The 20,329-nt window shown below is 47.6% G+C and overlaps 1 protein-coding gene across 1 annotated transcript in view; it reads right to left on the reverse strand.

The window, feature by feature from the left end:
- The window catches only part of CAMK1D (calcium/calmodulin dependent protein kinase ID), a 421,541-nt gene that overhangs the window by 252,469 nt on the left and 148,743 nt on the right, over positions 1 to 20,329 (reverse strand). The window contains exon 2 of the mRNA XM_029955818.1: positions 8,794 to 8,925. Within this exon, the coding sequence (XP_029811678.1) occupies positions 8,794 to 8,925 (132 nt within the window). The remainder of the gene's footprint in view (positions 1 to 8,793; positions 8,926 to 20,329) is intronic.

A 20,329-nucleotide genomic window follows, 5' to 3' on the forward strand; every position in this document is an offset into this window, starting at 1 on the left:
GAAAACACAAAAAGGATACATGGCCCTGATTTAAAGAGACAACATGTTGACACCAGATGGATCAAATCATAGTGGGAAAGCTCTAACTGGTACTACGTACATGGCTTCTGGAAATTTCACAGGAAGTCCCCGTTCCTCATCTGCAAGATGAGGATAATAATATCCACTTCACAGGATTACATAAAACAGTGCTCGTAGAAGTCCCAGCTAGGATCTAAATGATGGCAAACTGAGAATATCTATATTTAAAATCTCGAAGGATAGGTATAAATTGCTGGAGATTTCAGTGAAGTAGGTTGAGACAAAAGCTGGATTCTGATTTTCAAATTATCAATTTCTTTTTTTTAATGTGTAGTTATTTATTTTGAGAGCGAGAGAGAGAGAAAGAGAGAGAGAGTGAGCACATGCATGTGCGCACGAGCAAGGGAGGGGCAGAAAGAGGGAGAGAGAGAGAGGATCCCAAGCCGACTCTGCTCTGATAGCTGACAGCGCGGAGCCTGATGCAGGGCTTGATCTCGCAAACCCCAAGATCACAACCTGGGCTAAAATCAAGAGTTGGATCCTTAACCAACTGAGCCACCCAGGTGCCCCATTAATCTCTTAATTGAACTAATTCACATCTATTTCAATTAATCTACTGACACCTGTTGATGTCAATCATCTATTGAAATCTATCAATGTTTACTTCTACTATAAGCACTCAGATCCCTACCAGTCGTTACTAGAGCACCCAAAGTTCCAATGGTGCTTTCCTAACAGAAGGGAGGGCTGGGTACCCTAAAACATGGAAGACACTCCCACAAATGAGAAGCTCTCTGTTGCCTTCCCAGCTCCAGCATCTGCTCAAATTATACACTCTATACGTCAGGTTCTCCTTCCATGAAATGGTACAACGGTTTCTGCTCTCACCTCTCCCACGGAGATAATCCGAGCTCTGACCAAAGTAGAATGGGGGTAGTCATGCCTAACATTGCATCATCCCTAACACCTGGACATCTCCAAGTTCCAGAAGGCTTTTCTTACTTATTGTCTCACTTAGCCACCTAGATGGCAGAGTTTTAACAGTCTCGAGGGTATATTTACTAACTTCAGCAAGAAAAATGTTCTGCTCTGCAGTAGAAAGATATAAAAACACTGAAATGTATTTAAAATGTGTGTATATCGGGCCACCTGGGTGGCTCAGCCAGTTAAGGGTCCAACTTTGTCTCAGGTCATGATCTCATGGTTCGTGAGTTCGAGCCCTGTGTCAAGTTCTATGCTGACAGCTCAGAGCCTAGAGCCTGCTTTTGATTCTGTGTCTCCCTCTCTCTCTCCCCCTCCCCTGCTTGTACTCTGCCTCTATCTCAAAAAATAAACTTTATTAAAAAATATTTAATGTGTGGATATGTGGATATACATATCCACACAGACATACATGAATATATGGACACAGGCACATATGTACATGCACGGATTTAGAACGTCAGCTCTGTAGCCTTCCACAAGAGTGAAGACACCACGTCTATCACACCCCAGTACATGTTCACAAATACCCTTGCATGTGTTTGGAACCCCCAGTGATACCTACCGCATGTCTGAATCACACAGAATCACACACTGTTGTAAAACCACTTATAAAAGAAAATGCAAATGGCTAGAAATTGGATGCTGGACCCCATTTATCAAATTCCAGGCAACTACTATTTTAGAAATGATTTCTTTAATTACATACATCTTAAAAACTTCAGACCAGTCACCTAAGACTCTGGCCTCAATTTTAAGCTGAACTTGAGAAAAGACAGTCAGTCATACAGCTTTAAAATAGTGACTGTTTCGGGGCACCTGAGTGGCTTGGTCTGTTGAGGATCCAGCTCTTGATTTTGGCTCAGATCATCTCATAGTTTGTGCGTTCGAACCCTGTGCAGAGCTCTGTGTTGACAGCAAGGAGCCTCCTTGGGAGTCCCTGTCTCCCCCTTTCCCTCTCTCTCTCAAAAATAAATGAACGTTAAAAAAATTTTTTTAGGGGCACCTGGGTGGCTCAGTCAGTTAAGCGTCTGACTTTGGCTCAGGTCATGATCTCATGGTTCATGGGTCCGAGCTCCGCATTGGACTCTGTGCTGACAGCTCAGAGTGTAGAGCCTGCTTCTAATTTTCCCTCTCTCTCTGCCCCTCTCCTACTCCTGCTGTTTCTCTCTGTTTCAAAAATAAAATAAAACATAAAAAAATTAATAAAACTAACTTTTTTCACAGTGCTAGGGGAGCAGGGACTCAGGGAAAGGAGACTGGCCTGTCTAGGAACACCACTGTTAAGGCAGCATGTGGGAAGAAGAAACCACAGGGCTGGAGAGGTCCCAGAGGTTCATGGTCACTGCACAGATTAACCCACACGCCTGCTCAGGCCAGTCCGAACATCTCTGGTTACAGTAAGGGATACCACCAATTCTATTTTCCGTGCCTTCTCAGAGTTCTGTAAGCAATGCCCAAGGAACTGATCATAAAATAAAATACACCAATAATACAAATATAACTGATAATAAGAAAAAAATCCATTGATTCTGGATCTCAAACCAAATAAAAAATGTTCCTGAATTATGTGGACAGGGTAACACGTGAAGCCACTAGGAAGCACCAAATGGAGCCTCTCGGGCTGTAAAACTGTGTTGGCATCAGACCATTTTTATTTCTTATATACACATAAAACATAAAGATGAAATAAATAGTGGGTACCAATCTGTGGTCCATGCAAAGCTGAGCTGACAGTCTCCCTGGTAGAGAAACACTCCTCCTCGCTCAGGAGTCAGACCCACAGGGCCCTCAGAAATAGAGAAACCTAGGTATAGAGAAAAAGAGGGGGAAGTCCCCCAAATCAGGCAAGATGGAGGCCAGGTCTCTGGTAGGGTCCTAGGGAAGAGTGTTAGCTCTTTCTTGTCATTCAATGCTTTCCCAGAGCCTGGTTTGAACAGGTCTGGGATGGGCTATGTCCACATTCCAATGGCCTGGGGTCACTGGACACATCCTTCAACCTCTGTTTTAACTAAATGATATGTTGTTTTCAAAATTAAAGAACCTTCAGTAAAAGTTTTCCAGGGCAAGTCAGGGTTCTAGGATCATAGATAGACCCTCCTCCCCATTTGTTAGCACATGGCCTCTCGCCATGTCTTTGCATACTTCCTGCCTGTGTCCTTAATTCCAAAACTGCCTTCCCAAGGAGAGGTCTCCCTGTGTTAGAACACCACTTTCTAGACAGATCAGATAGACCCTTAAAAAGCTGCACTGGCACGTGAGAGACTCAAGCTTTACCAGCTTAGCCATTTTCAGTCATTGGAAAAGTGGTTTCGTTCACCCTGAATCAATGAATTTCTATTGAAGCATATGTTTCTTTAATACACAATAAACCGGCATTTGGCAGTGATTTAAACAAGTGAACAGGGCCAGCCGGCCCTGAGAACAAACCCGCAGGAACAGTAACAAGCCAGATTTAAATGAGTTAATCTCCGGGGAAGCCTTTCTCTGAAGGCTATTTCTTAATACAAAACCAGCGGTCCTCACCTTTCGGTGTTCAAGCCGCCTTCCTTCTAGTTAGTCTGCATGGAGAGAAATGTGTCTGGCCTAAGAAAGCCAGACAATCAAGCTAAGGCTAGGGGCTTCCAGGCCTCTGGAGTCCCGCTGTCGCCGGGTGAAGTGTTGACTCACTCTCTCTCCAGAAGGCCCAGCCCCACCACACCTCCTGTTATCCACCCTGACCTTGGCCACGGGGGATCCCGGGCTTTGGCATCTGCCACCTTTAGCAGCCCCGATCCTCTCCCGGTAGTGCACCTGGTTGCTGAGTTGTGCCCACCAGACCACCCCCACGCCAGCCTCTTCGGGCCAGGAACGGCCGCTAACAATCGCTCCTCCTTCCGCCACCCTGGAAGAGCCAGGTTCTCCTCTGGGACCCAGCCAGCCACGGCCAGTACCTCTCCCCACTCGGGGGATGGTGGGCTCCTGGCCATTCCCGTCGCTTACGGTGAAACTGGCTCTTTGAAAGGGACCACAGTTGAGTGCCGTCCCCAAGTAAAACCCCTCACCTGAAGGAAACTGTCTGGCTGGTTTGTGGGTGCACATCTGTCTGTACTCCTAAACAGAGAAGGGCAACCCCCCCCCCCCGCTCCGGGTGGTGAGACTAGGAGGCAAGGGCCCTCAGCATGCATTGGCTGCGTGTTGGAATCAGGAGGCGGGGAACAGGGGAGGTACCCACCATAACCTCCAACACACTTGGTCTGGGGTGGAGTCTATGCATCAGGATGGTCTGCAAAGCATCCCAGGTGATTTCAACGTGCACCCAGGGTGGAGAATCACTGATTCAGGGAGAAAACAACAGACGTTCAGCTGAGACTCTCCAACGCACCCAGATGGAGAACGTGCAATTTAAAAGCATGTCCTCCCCAGATCCCCTCCGTCTGCAAGCTGATCTTCGAGGCTGCAGGGTATCCATCGGAACAGCACACTGAACTCTGGTGCCGCACCTCATTCAGACGGTGCCTCTGAACCGGGCTAAGCCTCGGTTCAGATACATTTGTTCTACACACATTTTGTTTTGCTTCTCTTGTCTCCGTTTCCAGCTTCACGTATCTCCTTCTCTCCTCATCTTTGCACTTAAATGCACGCTCCTATATGTGCCTTCCTGCTTTTCCAAAAACGCACATGGGTTTCTTGAAATTCACTTTGGGGAGTGCCTGCCCTCTAAGTAAATAACATCATAAAAACTCAAAGCTCTATAATCCAATCGGGATGGAACACTAATGATGTGATATTCCATAAGGCATAAAATTCTCCATTCCTGGGACTAAAACCAGCCATTCTGCTGGGGAAACTCCTGCAGGATCCTATAGACCCCGCCCCCTAAGCGCCAAAGTGAGACCAGGAGTTCTCTGCTACATAGGAACTGTCTACCATGGGGCTGGTCATTTTTTTATTCCTTCTGAGCCTGGTTTAGTATAGACTTCTGAAACAAAATTCATTTTAGAACTACTTTCAGAGAAGGTATAAAGACATCCTCAAGGATAAATTAGCTACATTACTTTCATTCAATGAAATACATAAATCTCTCACCCTGCATAAGCGCACAGCATGTACGAGGGCGAGCCATCTCTCAGACGGGCCTGCTTAGGTGACAAATGGCACTGAAACACACAAATGACTAGGGTAGAGAGCAGCATCAGCCATAAAGTAGGTCTCCTTGGGACCCCGTCTACAGTGGAAAGTACCAAACGGTTTTTTGTTCTTTGTTGTTTCAGAAAACTGTAACATCCAGATCACAGCTACGTTCCAGACCTCGCTGGTCAACGGGCCATCCCCACTGGCCATCCCAAGACCCTTAACTCAGTAACTCAGGGTTTCTAAATCAGAACTCACCACCTGCCCTCCGGGGCTTGCATTTCTTTTTTTTTTTTAAACGTTTGTTTTATTTGTGAAAGAGAGATGGACAGAGTGCAAGCAGGGGAGGGGCAGGGAGAGAGGGAGATGCAGAATCTGAAGCAGGCTCCAGGCTCTAAGCTGCCAGCACAGAGCCCGACACGGGGCTCAAATCCACCAGCTGCAAGATCATGACCAGAGCTGAAGTCCGCTTCAGCTTAACCTCAGCATGACCTCAGCTTAACTGACTGAGCCCCCCAGGCGCCCCACCTGCATTTCTGATCCCAGTTAAGGAGCTGTGGTCCGCCCCACCTATCCGATCAGAAGCCTGGTGGTTATCCTAGAACCCTCTCTCCTCTCAATCCTCTCCCATATCTTCCAAACCTCCCGACGTGCTGGAGACTCCATTCCAGGCACACTCACATCTCTGTCTCTTCCATCCCAGCTCATAGATCCTGTTTCAGTGTGCCACTTCCCAGGCTCTGCCTCCGACTTCTCTGAAGGCCTCACTCATGCAGTGAGCCTCTCGGCCTCCAATCTGTCCTATGTTCCACCACAATAATCTTAATCAAACAATCCTGATCACATTGCTCTTGCATGAAAACCCTTCACTGGCTCCTCACCAACTACAGAATGATGTTGCAAGTCCAAAGCAGGGTATGTGAGGCCCTACAGTCCAACTTCTCCAACCTCAGGTTCCCATGCCTCACCTTGAACCCTCTGCCCCAGTGAGGTGAGCTACATGCCATTCCCCGCACACCAGCCTGCCTCTCATCTGATGCAATGGCTTCTCCTGGTCAGAAGAGCCCCCCGCCTCTCTGCCCTCACCAATACATATTCATTATCTGAACCCACCTCCTCCAGGAAGCCTCTGCTCACACCCCACCCTGAAGGAAGCACCGGGCAGCCCCAGCCTTGAGCGTCTGGCCAGACTTCTCTCACGGCATCTACAACATTAGCACACTTAGTAACACAAGCAAGGCAAAAACTGCCTCTTATCTCTTCAACCTCGGTGCCTAGCAGTGCCACCTGGCGCGGAGAAATTTTATAAATATTGGTTAAGTGCGTGCATGTTTCAATGATTGCATTCAAACGGTTCCAGAACTGTTTTCTTTACCGCTCACGTACTTTCCTTCTGGCTGCTTATGATGTAGAACTGCCTCTTACTCCGCTTGCAAATCATTTGCAGAGGACCAAACCCTACATCAGTACAGGAGGTATGGCACCTTCTTATCCCTTGAGGAATCATTTCTTTGTTCTTTGTTCTTCAAAGAAGGATCACACTTCAAGGCCCGCCAACAGCCGGGAGCGAGAAATGATGGAAATGAATCGCTCCGAGTCTGTGGCCCCCCTGCGTCTCAATGCCCTCTCCCTGGAAGTGATTCCCGACTCAGGCTCAGGGTGGGGACACTAATTAAAGCAGAATGAATGTGGCATAAACCAAGGCTGGCTCGTGCCTTGCCCGTGTAGATATAGAATAACGCTGAGAATAAAAACTGGCTTCCCTGGTTTTGTGGCTTCTAAGCCTATGAGGGCGCCACCATTCTTGATTTAGCAGCGGCAGCCCCTGGGCCCCAGCGGGAGGCTCTCGAAAGCTCTGGGCCCACCCAGAATTCTACCTAAAGTGTCAAATATTTGCGACATGGCTGAAATACCCAGCAAATACCCTCTCCCCCAAGTGCCAATTTCATATTGGAAAGTAAACAGTTTAAATAAATGTTTTATTAACATAGTGCTTTCCTGCTCGATGCCAATGTACTTAGAGTAATTTGTTTTCCCAAATTCTCTTCCATAGAATCCTTTCATGCAATCCTCCAGGGGACAATCTGAGACTCTTTGGGTCCCTAATAGACCATCCAGAGAACCTTGAAACCAACCAAACAACCAAACAAATAAGCAAAAACCCTCACATTGAAAAGCTGTCGAGACCTATTTGTTCTGGAACATGTATCACACAGGCTGTGGAAGATGATAGACCAACGTGACCACTTTGGTGGCCCTGGGTTCGCACTGATGGCCACACAGCCTCATTCAGCGGATGCTACTGGTCCCGGAGAGACAAGCGGCAGAGGGGGGTTATTCAGGAAGAATGTGAGCATGTAACATTTTGTTTTAAGGCCCTATAAGGCGTGTTCCCATTCTGCTTTGCTTATCTGCACACGGATGCCTGCTGTGTGCGGATTCCAAACCCCCAAAAATTTCAAGGATATTTCCAACATCCTTTATTAATAGAAGCTCTTAAAAACTTCAGAGCGTAACGCTCAGATACACTCCAAACGTGCAAAAGCAGGTACCATATAAGGGTTTGTTCCCCTGAACGCGTGAGACCCGGGGCCTGATCCTGAGGATGGGGGCTGCCGGCTGGGAGCACACTGGTAAGACGTCGGCTTTGGGGGGACCCAGCCACAGGGTCCTGGCTCTGTGTGCGCTATTGTGCTGGGGGCCAGATTTTGATTTAGTTCTATGATATATGGGGAGCAAAAATAAAACCCAATGAGGAGCTGAAGCACCCAAACGGTGCTCTGTGTAGGACAGGCTGGGGGCCATGCGCCGTGGGTGTGTCAGGAAGCTGAAGACGCTTTAAAGAGCGTGGAATAACCCTGGTGGAGTCGGCTCTCCAGGCTCTGCCACATAGGAGCCACGAGGCATTGGACAACTGACTTTACTCTGAGCTCCACCTCCTTGCAAAATAAAGCCGCAACAAGAGACAATAACAACACTAGCAGCAGGCGGCTACCCTGTGCTGAGCACTCCCAGCAGAGCAGGTGCCGCTGAGAGAGCTTTATAAACACCGGTGAGGCACCACCTCACCGACTCCTGTCTCCTGGGAGCGAGATACCATTAATTCCTGCGCACGGAGAAGGGCTCAGAGTTCGGTGAGCAGCCTGCAGTCGTCCAGCTAGAATGCTTTCAAAACCTGAGTGCTGTTCCCTGAAACAGTAGCTCCACGGGCTCCCACGACAGCGGTGAGAGTATACACAAAATATTTACTTGAAACACCTTGGATTGCAAGCAGCTTGTTCTGCGAGTGTTCCGCAAAACGAGCAAACGTTTCTAACACGTTTTAACTTGATAAACGAGCCACGTCTTGCAACATGAGTCGTATGTGAACGTCACATGATCACAACTGAGCCAGTGGTTCTTGAAAATCACTTTGCTATACAAGCGCTTTGGGTTACAAGCTTGTTTCCAGAACGAATTATACTCGCAAATCAGGAGGTTACTGCAGATGCAAAACGCTCTGAACGTGCAACAGGAGAACACCGGTCGTTAACACAGCCCACCCCCTTCCAGCGCGCCGCTTGCCCTCCCTGGCCGCCAGGCACCCGGCTCCTGGCCGCAGCTCCTTCCGCTGGGTTGGGACCCAACAATCCGAAGGCGGTTGGAGAAGGAGGCAGTCCCCCCGCCCCCAGCACTTACTTTCTCAGAACGGCTATCTCGTTCTCTATGCTGCTCTCCTTGCCCTTCAGAGCCTTCTTCGGGATGCACTTCACCGCAAAGAGCCTGCCACTCGCCTTCTCTTCGGCTAAGACCACTTCAGAAAACGCCCCCCTGTGAACAAAGAGGGAGAAGAGGAAGTGGCTTAGAATCAGGAGTTGTGGCTCCTCCGACCCCACTACCAAGGTCTGTGGAATAATAACAACGATCGTCAGCATTACTGTTACTGTTTTATCGAGGATCGCTCCCTCCTGGACTTCTTGACGCAAACAAGTACTTTCGTGCAAAGGGACACGTGGATGTTCACGTGGGTTTGGCCATGGCCTGGTGCCACCTGCCACCCCACAGAACAACGCTGTAGCAGTGGCCTTGGGGTGAACAGGGACACTCCCCGAATGGCTCCTGCAGAGGAAGGAGCGCGTCCATCCCCATTGCCAGCCCCCACCACCAAGTAAATGACAAAGTAATGACATTTCTAGAATCCTCACAGGCCCTTCCAACCCAAGAAAATTTCAGAGCACGTTGCAAACATTAATTAATTCTCAGAGACAGGTAAGGATGTAATTGAAGTGTGAGCCGGTGCAACGTGTGGTATTGACATGAGGTTCATTAATTGGTGAAAACACACAAGTTTTCAATAAGCAGCTTATTTTTTTTTCTAAACAAACACACAAAAGCACACACGATGCCCTGAGTGAGGGAGAATTTTCTGCCTGAAAATGTTACACTGAACTCTGCAAAAGATGAGCAGCAAAGGACATTTGGGGTCAGAGAGCTCATTTGTCCGAGGAGGGCCCTGGGGTCACTGAGCCCCAGAGCCAGCACCTCCATGGCCACCAGGTCCCCTACCCGGCCACCCCCTCTATTTGCCAGTGGCAGTGCCTAGGTACAGTGCTTGGGCTGGGGTGGGGGGGCAGAACTTTCCTAGGGCTCCAAAGAAACAGGTTCATCAATTACCCACTCAAGGCCTCAGTAACGTGGGCCCTGTGCACTGGGGTGACAGAGGAACCATGGTCTGCTGAGTCACTCTCTGTCTCTAGACTTTTCAAGGACCAACTCTTTTTCCCTTAGAGAGACACCACACATGGCTTCTACAGTTATAATTAGAGACAAACCCTCTTGCATCAAAAGAAACCACTAGAAGGACCAATGTCAACCCAATACCAGAGCCTCAGGATCTCTGTTCTTCAGTCAACATTGAAGAGATGCACAAGCAAGAAAACCGTACTTTCCTCTCCCTCTCCTTCCCCATCTGACAGGGGCATGCGTCCGTCAAAGACCAAAGGAAATACAAATATATAGTTTAAAGTCCCTTCCAGGAAGAGGAATTCACTCTACTTAGTGCAGTGAATTGTGAGTCTTCAGACAGTGTTCCTTCTGGAACATAAACCTGAGAGAAGAAATTCAGCTACCGTGATGTCTGCATCTAATTATATAAACCTGAGGGGGAGAAAATGGCGTTCTACCAAAGAACCAAATGAAAAATGTCAGAACCAAGATCTTCTGTCCAAATCCACCAAGCGAGTTTGATTCTCCCTCACAGCACCACACGCCTTGCATCAAAACCTTCTAGAATCAACTAGAACAACGATTGTGAAATCTAACAACAAAAAACCCACACTAGATTTACCACAGAGTGATAGACGGAATCAGACATTCCCAGTGGTGCTTGGTCACTGCCAAAGGATTGTGCCCGAGGAAACCAATTCTTGGCAACTTTCGGGAATCCCCTGAACCCAGCTCTCTCTCTGCCTCACCTCTGTCTTGGGGTCAGACCACCATGGATTCATGGCACAATGAGCTTCCTTAGGTGGAAGGAACCGTGCACAATTACATATATGCTCCATTCTGCTATCCTCCAGGAAGGGGAAAAAAGAACCATGTTAGAGGGAAGAAAAATCCATGAGGGGGGGACAACCAGGAGTCTGGCACCACAGGTGACTTTAAACTGGGGATTCCATGCATTTGTTTTCAGTTTCCCTATTTGCCACTTGGGTCCCTGATGCTGAGGACACCACAGCAGTTCCTCTCCTGAGTCCGTTGGGCTTACCAGGTCCATTTTCCAGAAGGGAGAGAAGCCCCTCAGTGGCGGTGACCAACTGTCAGAACTGCGAGACTTCCCGGCTGCCCCCTGCACCCCCTGCACCCTCCACCCTCCCTCCTCTTCAGACACTGCACAGCGAGTAACAGACTATGACCACCACAGAGGAGGTCCTCGGCTTGGGAGTAGCTATGAAGCACTGAGAGGAGTAAATGCCTCCTTATCCTGTGGATCGTTCTTTCCCTGGGAAACAGAGTAGGAAGCGAGGTTTCGTTCTGAATTGACCCCTGGGGCCACGATGGAAGAGGGACAGGACTAGGTCCTCCATCAGAGCCAGTGCTGCTGAGCTGCTGCCAGACGCTGAGGTCAAGGCGAGGCAGCGGCACTCCCGGATCTACGGCTCTCTGCCTTCGTCCCTAACTTCAGGAGGGATGGACTATCTGTGACCCTGGGTGAGGGCAGGACAGTGGGACCTAGATAGGTCAGAGGCTTCACAGGCTAAGCATCTGGGGCTTGACCACAAGTCACCTGTGAAAGGGGACAAGGCAGTCCCCTGATGGCCAAGGATGCCCCCGAGACTCCAGGTGTCTCCACCAACAGCTAACAAGGAGAATCACAAAGCCAAGGCTGAAATGCAGTCTGCAATCCCATTTCTGGGCATGCTACCAAAAGAATCAATAGCAGGGACTCAGATCTTTGTACACCCATGTTCATTGCCACATTATTCACAACAGCCAAAGGGTGGAAATGACCCAGATATGCATCAGTGGACGAATGGATAAACAAAACATGATCTGTCCATACAGTGGACTATTATTCAGCCACAAAAAAAAGGATGGGATTCTGACACTGGCGACAACATGGACAAACCCTGAAGACATTATACTAAACGAAACAGGCCAGAATCCAAAGGACAAATATTGAAGGATTCCACTTACACAGAGGAATCTGACTAGGCTAGTCAAATTCATACCCAGAAAGTGGGATGGTGGCTGCCAGATTTGGGGGAGCAGAGAATGGGAAGTCAGTGCTTAATGGGGACAAGGTTTCCATTTGGAAAGACAAAAGTTGTCTGGAGACGGATGGTGGTGTCGATTACGCAATGGTGTGCACTGTCGTAATGCCACTGAGCAGCCACTTAAAAATGGCGCCTGTGATACATTCCATGTTACGTATGTTTCACTGTAAGAAAAAATAAAAAGTCTGCCCAGTCCTACTCAATGGTATACCTGGGACAAATGCACTGAGAAAATACGACAACCCTTTCCTCCCACCGCCTCCCCAAGGAGAGGAGGTGCTGGGCGCCACCTGACACACAGAGCTTTGGCATCTATCAACTAATCCCATTCTTGCAGCAACCTGAAAAGCGTGCAGTCAGTCAGTTCCGTGTACCCCTTTCCACACTCTGCTGGGCCGATGTGCACCGCAGGCAGACGGAACCTGCCTCTCAGGCGGGGAGGGTGACGGCCATGAGGGTCACCCTGCCTCTGCGTGAGCTGCCATCCCTCCCCGGGTGCGCAAGTCCCCACCTCCCTTCCTCAGTTAGCCCAACAATGTGCATTTACCTCCTTCAAGCTTCCCAAAGACAAAGCTCTCTGGTGTTCTGAGGGGCTGTATGATTAGCATACATTGTTACTGTTCCTGCAATAAATAGAAATCACTTGAAGACACTTACCCTGTTGCCGGAAAGCTAATTAAAAACATCAGAGGCAGAAACACATGAATGAAGAGTTTGGGCACTTGCAATGTAATTACACAACTATGATGTGTGTGTCTGGGCTGAGGTTGGGGTGGGGGTTGGGGGAACAAAGAGAGAGAGAGGCAGGCTGGGAGGGGAACGGTGGCAGGAAGGAAGACAGCAAGAAAAATGATCTGAGTCCATAAAGGCTTCAGACAGCCCAATGAAATAAATTCCTAGGAACACAAGCAGGGACAGAAAGTTACAGAGTTTTAAAACTACAGAGAGGTCAGAGGAGGCTGCACTCCATCAGCTGTGAAGTATAAGCACTGCGCATTTAAAACTGACCGGTACAGGCTTCCAGCCAGACTGAGTGCACCTGCGTCCTGAAATGGCAGTCTGTGCGGCGGCGCGCTCCTGCCTGGCAGCCAGGACCCCCTGCTCTCTGCACTCTGACTCCCCGACCCTAAACGCCCCTGCTCGCCTGGAATCAGGTGGTCTGAGCCCCCGGGGAGGGAGCGGGTCTCCTAATAGCTCAACCCAATGCTTCTTCTGGCTGTTCATCCCCGTGGTTTCCCGTGCAGTCTCCTTCCAAAAACTCACCTCTTCTTGGTTCTACCACACAGTTCTCCCCATTGTGTCTCCATCTCCACCTGCTCTTCCTCCCCCAGGCTGCATCCTCAAATCTCCCTTCATCTGACTCCATACCTTCCTCCTGGAAAATGCGTTGTTTCCAGTTTCCACCACCTGTCTCCACACGGCCCCCTCACCTTCATCTAAATTTTAATCTCACTCATGTGCAAATCTCATCTGTCCAGCTGCCTACCAGGGCCTTCCAGCGGAATCTCCCAACCAGCTTCTCAAGAGCAGCGTAACCAAGATAACAGAACAGTATCTCGATCCATAATTTCCTCCTCTGCGCTGTCTCTCATTTCTACCAATGAGAAATGAACAAATGTGTGCATTTTAACAGTGCAGCTGAGAAACCTGTCTAGTTCACTCCTCTGTCTCTCGTTCCCATAAAAAGTATATTCTTTCCATCACCAAGGATAACCCTTGGAGATGCCCGTTGGTTCCATCCCTGCACCACTCCCCGGTTCAAGTTCTGGGTATCTCACTCTGGACTGCTGCCATGACCCTCCGCTGGCCCCTCCGCCCCCAGCTGCTGCTGGAGTTACTTTCTAAAGCAAAGATCTGACTATGTTGCTGCCCCACCTAAAACACTGAGGGTTTGTGTTTATAAGGTAAAGGTTCAACTCCTCTGGAAATTACCGATGGCGGTCAAAGCTCTTCTCAACTTGACTCCAGTTTTGCAGGTTCATCTACTCTAGGGCCACCTTCGCCAACACAAACACGACCCGCCACACACACATCACCCCTACCTCCACCACACCTGGCAGCGTCCCAGACTCTCCCATGCCCTTTCATACACTGACCTTGCTTCAAGCCCTGCCCACCTCCCCACTTCCTTGAACGCCATTCCTTTATCTCTCTGCTTGGCAAAATTCCATGTATATTGGAAAGGACTCAGTTGGTATATTTCCCTCTCTTCGAAGGCCTTCTCAATTGCCTTTCCACCTGAAGGAGAATGGGGCACTTATTCTGCAACTTGTATACTTGGCTTACACCTACGTTACCCCACTTACACATCCCACTGGGGGCCTTTATGTGCTTCCCTATGTGACAGCAGGTGGCCTCAGCCACTCTTCCTGTGTCTCCGTACCTAGCAATACCGGCACCAAGTGGCTTTACTCCAAACTCACGGCAGTTTGGATGGTCAGTTTGATGACCTGAGGCTCTCCTCTGCTTCCCCATCCTAGCTTTCTATGTTTCCCCTGTGCCGTAGACCAAAGATAAATGACATATTCTACTGAACCTTCACTCCGTGGTGAGGAAAATAATATGGTCCCTTCCTCCTTCATAATGCATTCCTCCACACTTCTATGCAAGTCTATGCAGAAAGAACCTCAAAGGTTTCTCTTAAAGCATAAACATTTTTTGAGATTTCCCAATACATTTTAAAGCCCCAATGTTTATAGCAGCGCTGTCAACAATAGCCAAATTATGGAAAGAGCCCAAATGCCCATCAACTGGTGAATGGATTACGAAGATATGGTGTGTGTACACACACACACACTGGAATACTACTCAGTGATGAGAAAGAATAAAACCTTGCCATTTGCAACAACATGGATGGAACTGGAGGGTATTATACTAAGCAAAACAGGTCAGTCAGAGAAAGCCAGATATCACAGGATTTTGCTCACATGTGGAATTTAAGAAACACACAGATGCACAAAGAGGAAGAGAAGGAAAACTAAGATAAAAACAGAGAGAGGCAAACCGTGGGAGACTCAAACCCAGAGAACAAACTGATGGTTGCTGCGGGGGAGGTAGGTGGGGGGATGGGCTAGGTGGGGTGAGGGCACTGAGGAGGGCACTTGTTGGGATGAGCACTGAGTGTCCTATGTAACAGGTGAATCATTAGGTTCTACTCCTGAAGCCAAGACTACACTGTATGTTGGCTAACTGGAGAATAAATTAATAATATTTCTTTAAAAGCGAGCACTTGAGTGCCCAGACCCTTCAGTAATATTCTGTTGCAGAATCCCGAGATCACTGTCTGTCTGTGAAAAATATAAAATCAGTGACATTTTGATATTTCTCCCCAAAAACCTTCATCCTAGTTAAATAAGCCAAATTTGGGAGGAAGGAGGAGAGGACAGATTTTTAGATGTTTGGAAGGACTAGAAAATGCATGTTCATGGGAGAAATAAAAATCCCAGTGTTTTAAAAACGGCATTTTTCAAGATGTCACAACATACTTATTTGATTTTTGAAGAATGCTAACATTCCATTTTTGAAAAACACACCAAGTCTCCATCTAAATTAAATCTCTGTGACCAATTACTGAAAAGGTCAAACAAAAAATTATTCTTGAAACGCTAAATATTTTCAGCTCCTGAAGATAAGCTGTACAAATTACAGGCGTTGAAACCTTCCTCTTTTTCTTCCACATTTCAAAGGAAATCATATCTCCTCGCCCGGAGGCAGCTCACTCTGATTGGAAGCCGGGCACCCAGGAGAAAGGAAACATTGTTTTGCCAGCCAAGTTGCCAAGATTCAGGGAAATGTCACGTTTTCTGGATTGACTAAAGAATTCTCAACAACTAGTTTTGCTTTTAACTTCATAAATGATGGTGCCGCCATCTTCCCCCCACCCCAGGGTAAGTACAAGTCCTCTCTGAGGGATACGACTGACCAATGGAAGGGCAAAGAAATAAGGGGCTGGGTTCTGGGAATGCCATACATTCCCAAGTGACCTGAATACGCAGCACTTAATGGTTTTATGAACTACCTGCCTGTTAAAATTCCTAGAGCCATTCGGTGAGCCAAACCTTACATCCAGATCTGCTACTATAGAGTCCAAACCCTGGTTTCAGTTCCGCAGTTTCATTTGCGCACAGTCAGCCAAGGCCTGCAAACAGAGGGGTCTCCTCTGACAAGATGTCGCCTCACGCTATGTCACAGTGCCAACACCATTCACCTCGCTTCGTCTCATCCGATGGGCATTTAATCATCTCACATCCTCACAGGAAGGACAGGGAGAGCACGAGAAGATATTTTGAAAGAGACTATGCCCGTGCGATTTCTACGACAGCATATTGTTTTAATTGCTATATTTTATTGTCACTGTTGACCAATCTCTTACTGCGCCTAATTTATAAATTTAACTTCATTGTAAGCAGGCATGTCTAGGAAAAAAACATAGTATATCTAGCGTTCAGTATTATCTGCAGTTTCAGGCACCCACTGGGGTGGGTGGGGGGCATGGGCGAGGGGGACCCGAACTCCAAGCTCAGCCATGCCCAGGACTATGCTGCTAACCACCTACTCACTACCAATTATTACCATAAAAAGCAAAAACAAGATTTTGTGAATTCTGCTTTCCCAATTAAAAATAAATGTTTATTTATTTTGAAAGAGAGAGAAAGAGCGTGAGCAGGGGAAGGGCAAAGAGAGAAAGAGAGACAGAATCTGAAGCAAGCTCCAGGTCCTGAGCTGTCAGTATGGAGGCCGACGCAGGGCTTGAACTCTTGAACCACAGGATCATGATCTGAGCCGAAGCTGGACACTAAACCAACTGAGCCACCCAGGCACCACCTGCTTTCCCATTTTCTAATGATCTTTAACCTGAAGTTGTTAAGAACAAATATCAGACAGTATTTAGAAAGCTTAGTGCATATGCTGACTGCTTTAAGGGCATAGAATTTAAAAACAAATTATTTTCTCACACAACGGGAATTGAATCACAAAATAGGCATTCAGCCTCCAACAACCTACAGCAACTTGCACATTGTAGATGTTTCACCAATGTCCATCCAATTGAACTGGTGAACTGGTGATACCTTAAAATGACAGATACCTCGGGAGGGCCTGGGTGGCTCAGTCAGTTTAATGACCAACTTTGACTCACGTCATGATCTCACGGTTGGTGAGCTCAAGACCCACATCAGGCTCTGGGCTGACAGCTCAGAGCCTGGAGCCTGCTTCGGATTCTGTGTCTCCCTCTCTCTCTGCCCCTCCCCACCTTGAGCTCTGTCTACCTCTGTCTCTCAAAAGTAATAAATAAAAATGTTGAAAATTTTTTAAATATTAAAAGACAGAGGCTTCTGATTTTCCACAAGAATCAGGAATTCCAGAGCTGTCTTTTTGGTTCACGATAGCTCACTAAACCAATCGCTCAGTAAAATTATATCCATCCCAAATTAGACCAAGAAATAATCAGATGGCACTGAAATGATGTGCCCTATTAGCTTAGAGTCAGCTATTATTGGATCATTGCCTTCTTGTTCTTTTTAGTCATTCGACATACAAATCAGATTGATTGTGTTATTAACCGTATTAACACCGTTGCCTGTAGCCTATGACCATTACTGTGCCGTGCGACTGGGCAGACAGACGTTACCCCCAGGCTTCGGGCCATAATGTTCTTTTCCACTAAGCATACTATTTCCCCCAGTGTCAGACCAGGGTAATATTCAAGACCGAAGGGAGGAAAAAAATGGAAAAAAAACTACATAGTGAAAAATGAAGCTGGTGATCTTTGGCTGGAGAGCATCTAAGAAACAGGTGCCTTTTAGACCTACTGTTCCAGACCAGAATCAATTCTTAAGATAAAACCTGTCTGCTAACTCTCACAATAATCTTACTGACCCCAGAGAATCCAAACAGATAAAAACAGTAGTGGAGTCAGATGGTCTGAGCAACTCTCCCGGCAGAAATAAGACAATTTCAGAAGTGGCATTAACTCTCTCTGGTTTGATCCTTGATCTACAGTCTCCACTCATTCACACACCACTGATGACATTTTGTAGTGCTAATTCAGCCCACTGACAAGCAAACAAAGCGAAAAAAAAAAAAAGTTTTTTTTCACACGCTTCAATAACAAGTATGCATATGAAAATAAATCGGTATCCCATTTAGACAGGACATATGTTCATTATGGTGCATCTTCTAGGCACTCCTGGGTGGCTCAGTCACTTGAGCGCCCGATTCATGGTATCGGCTCAGGTCATGATCCCAGGGATTGAGCTCTTTGTCAGCCTTCATGCTGAGTGTAGAGCCTGCTTAGGATTCCCTCTCGCTCCCTCTGGCCCCCTCGCCACTCATGCTTTCTCTCTAAGATAAAAAATAGTAATAATAATAATAGCAAAGTATGTCTTCTAAAACCTCTACTTAGTGACTACATAGAAAGCCGTATGTTTGGGGTGTCTGCGTGGTTCAGTCTATTGAATGTCTGACTTGAGCTCAGATCACGACCTCATGGTTTGTGAGTTCCAGCCCCACATCAGGCTCTGTGCTGACAGCACAAAGCCTAGAGCCTGCTTCAGATTCTGTGTCGCCCTCCCCCACTTGCGTGTGCTCACACACGAGAACGCTCGCTCTCTCTCTCTCTCTCTCTCTCTCTCTGACTCAAAAATAAATAAACATTAAAAAAGAGAGAGAAAACCATATGTTTACATTAGTGCTTGAGCTAAAATTATCAAAATTTCACTTCTTAGAAAAGTAGGCCCTTATGAATTGGGACCTGTGTCTCACCAACCAGTTCAAAGTAGAAGCATATCCTTAACTTTAGTAAGTTATGCATACAAATAGGGAGGCTCCTACTAAAAATAGCCCTTCTTTTTCACTCAAAAAATCCCATCTTTCCTCTTCCACTTGGTAAATCCCACAATGACTAGCAAATTCCTCTAATAGCTTCAAGAACCATGATGAAACATTCTTAAATATTCATAACCACTGGGGTGATTTTTGCCCAGATCAATTCTTATTCTGACTACATCCCTGCGTCTAAAACCACTGGAGCAGTGCGGGTCATGACAATGCTTGTCACAGGGGAAGGCATCAAATGCCAGCACAGTCACCGCCTGTGACATCTCTGGGTCCTTAAGGTCTTTCTGCGGCGCTCAATCTTCACTGCTAATTGCTTCATGGATCCAAATGCAGAAGACAAACACATTCCAAATGAGTGCACGCTGCCAGATCTTAAGGAACCTGCTTCCTGCAAGGACACAAAGCTTCCCCCTACACTTCTCTGACAGGGTCGCACATTTTATCTCTGCCCTTTTCCAGACACTTGTGAAAGGTAGATGTGGAACCTGACGCCGCCAGTCATTTTCTCTTAGCTCACCAACAGGAAGCATGAAAGGAAGCCTGCTTTGGGGAGGCAGAGACAGGACAAAAGATTCAGTTCTTCTGGAATCACCAAGTCTCCAAGAGCCACAGTGAAAAAGCTCTAACACTGAAAGGCACAGAAAGTGTCCATGGGGCTGTGTACACACTTGGTACAAGGGTATATTGCACCTGATGATAAAGGCTGAAGGGGTTCAGGACAGCCCCGCCCCCTCCCAAAATGTACCCCTTGGGCATATGGATTATTTTGAGCTAAAGGTACTTGACACCTGCAGGCCCAAGAGAAACTTCTGTCCCTCCCTTAACCACACGGAAGAATCTAAATCAGAAGTCTTTCTCAGAATAGAGATTATTAAGAGAGACAAATTTTATCTGAGTGACCCATCTGTATGGCAGGGCAAACATCCAATTAGCAAACATCTGCCCCTCTTCTCGCCCTAGGAAATACATGCTTTTCCTCGGAGATCTGGACCCCTACCCCCTTCACCTTGGCTCAGAGGGAGGCGGACACCTCATTTTCCTGATCTCTGGAATTCCCAGGTCTGTGTGGATTCTCGGTACGTTTGCCTATTACATTTGGTTTTCTTGGTGAAAAGGATTTTTCTTTTTTCCCGTTCACTTGTCTCAGGTCAACTTCTTAGTCCAGTGAGAAGGACCTTTGAGGGGACAGGAATTCTTGCTCCTCGACAAGGTGAGGACTTGCAGGAAACCGGAGCTCCCAGGGTATTCTCCATCTTTCTCTGTTCCTGTGCGGGGCTCGCGGGCAGTCCATCTCGCTGTGGTCTGCAGAGGTCTCCTGGTTGACAAAGCTTCTCCATCCAGAAGTGGCTCTTCAGGGTGGCCCTCATGGTAACTCCCATCCCTTACAGTAAGGAAAGCAGAACTAGAGGACACTCATGTCCCCCTTCTCCTGTGACTGCTACCAAGATCCAATGTCCTAATACCAGACACGTAGCTTTTATAGGAGGCCAGTGGACAACATCATCAAGTGCTGGGCAGAACCTTAGCAGCGGAGCTGGGGTGGCTACTTATGTCACCCCTGCTGGCCCGCCCTCCCAGGCCACTCCTGCCCCCTGGGCCCTCTGGGAAGCTCCGATGTTAAG

This window comes from Suricata suricatta, chromosome 10 (genome assembly GCF_006229205.1).
Source record: "Suricata suricatta isolate VVHF042 chromosome 10, meerkat_22Aug2017_6uvM2_HiC, whole genome shotgun sequence".
Taxonomy (NCBI): Eukaryota; Metazoa; Chordata; class Mammalia; order Carnivora; family Herpestidae; genus Suricata; species Suricata suricatta.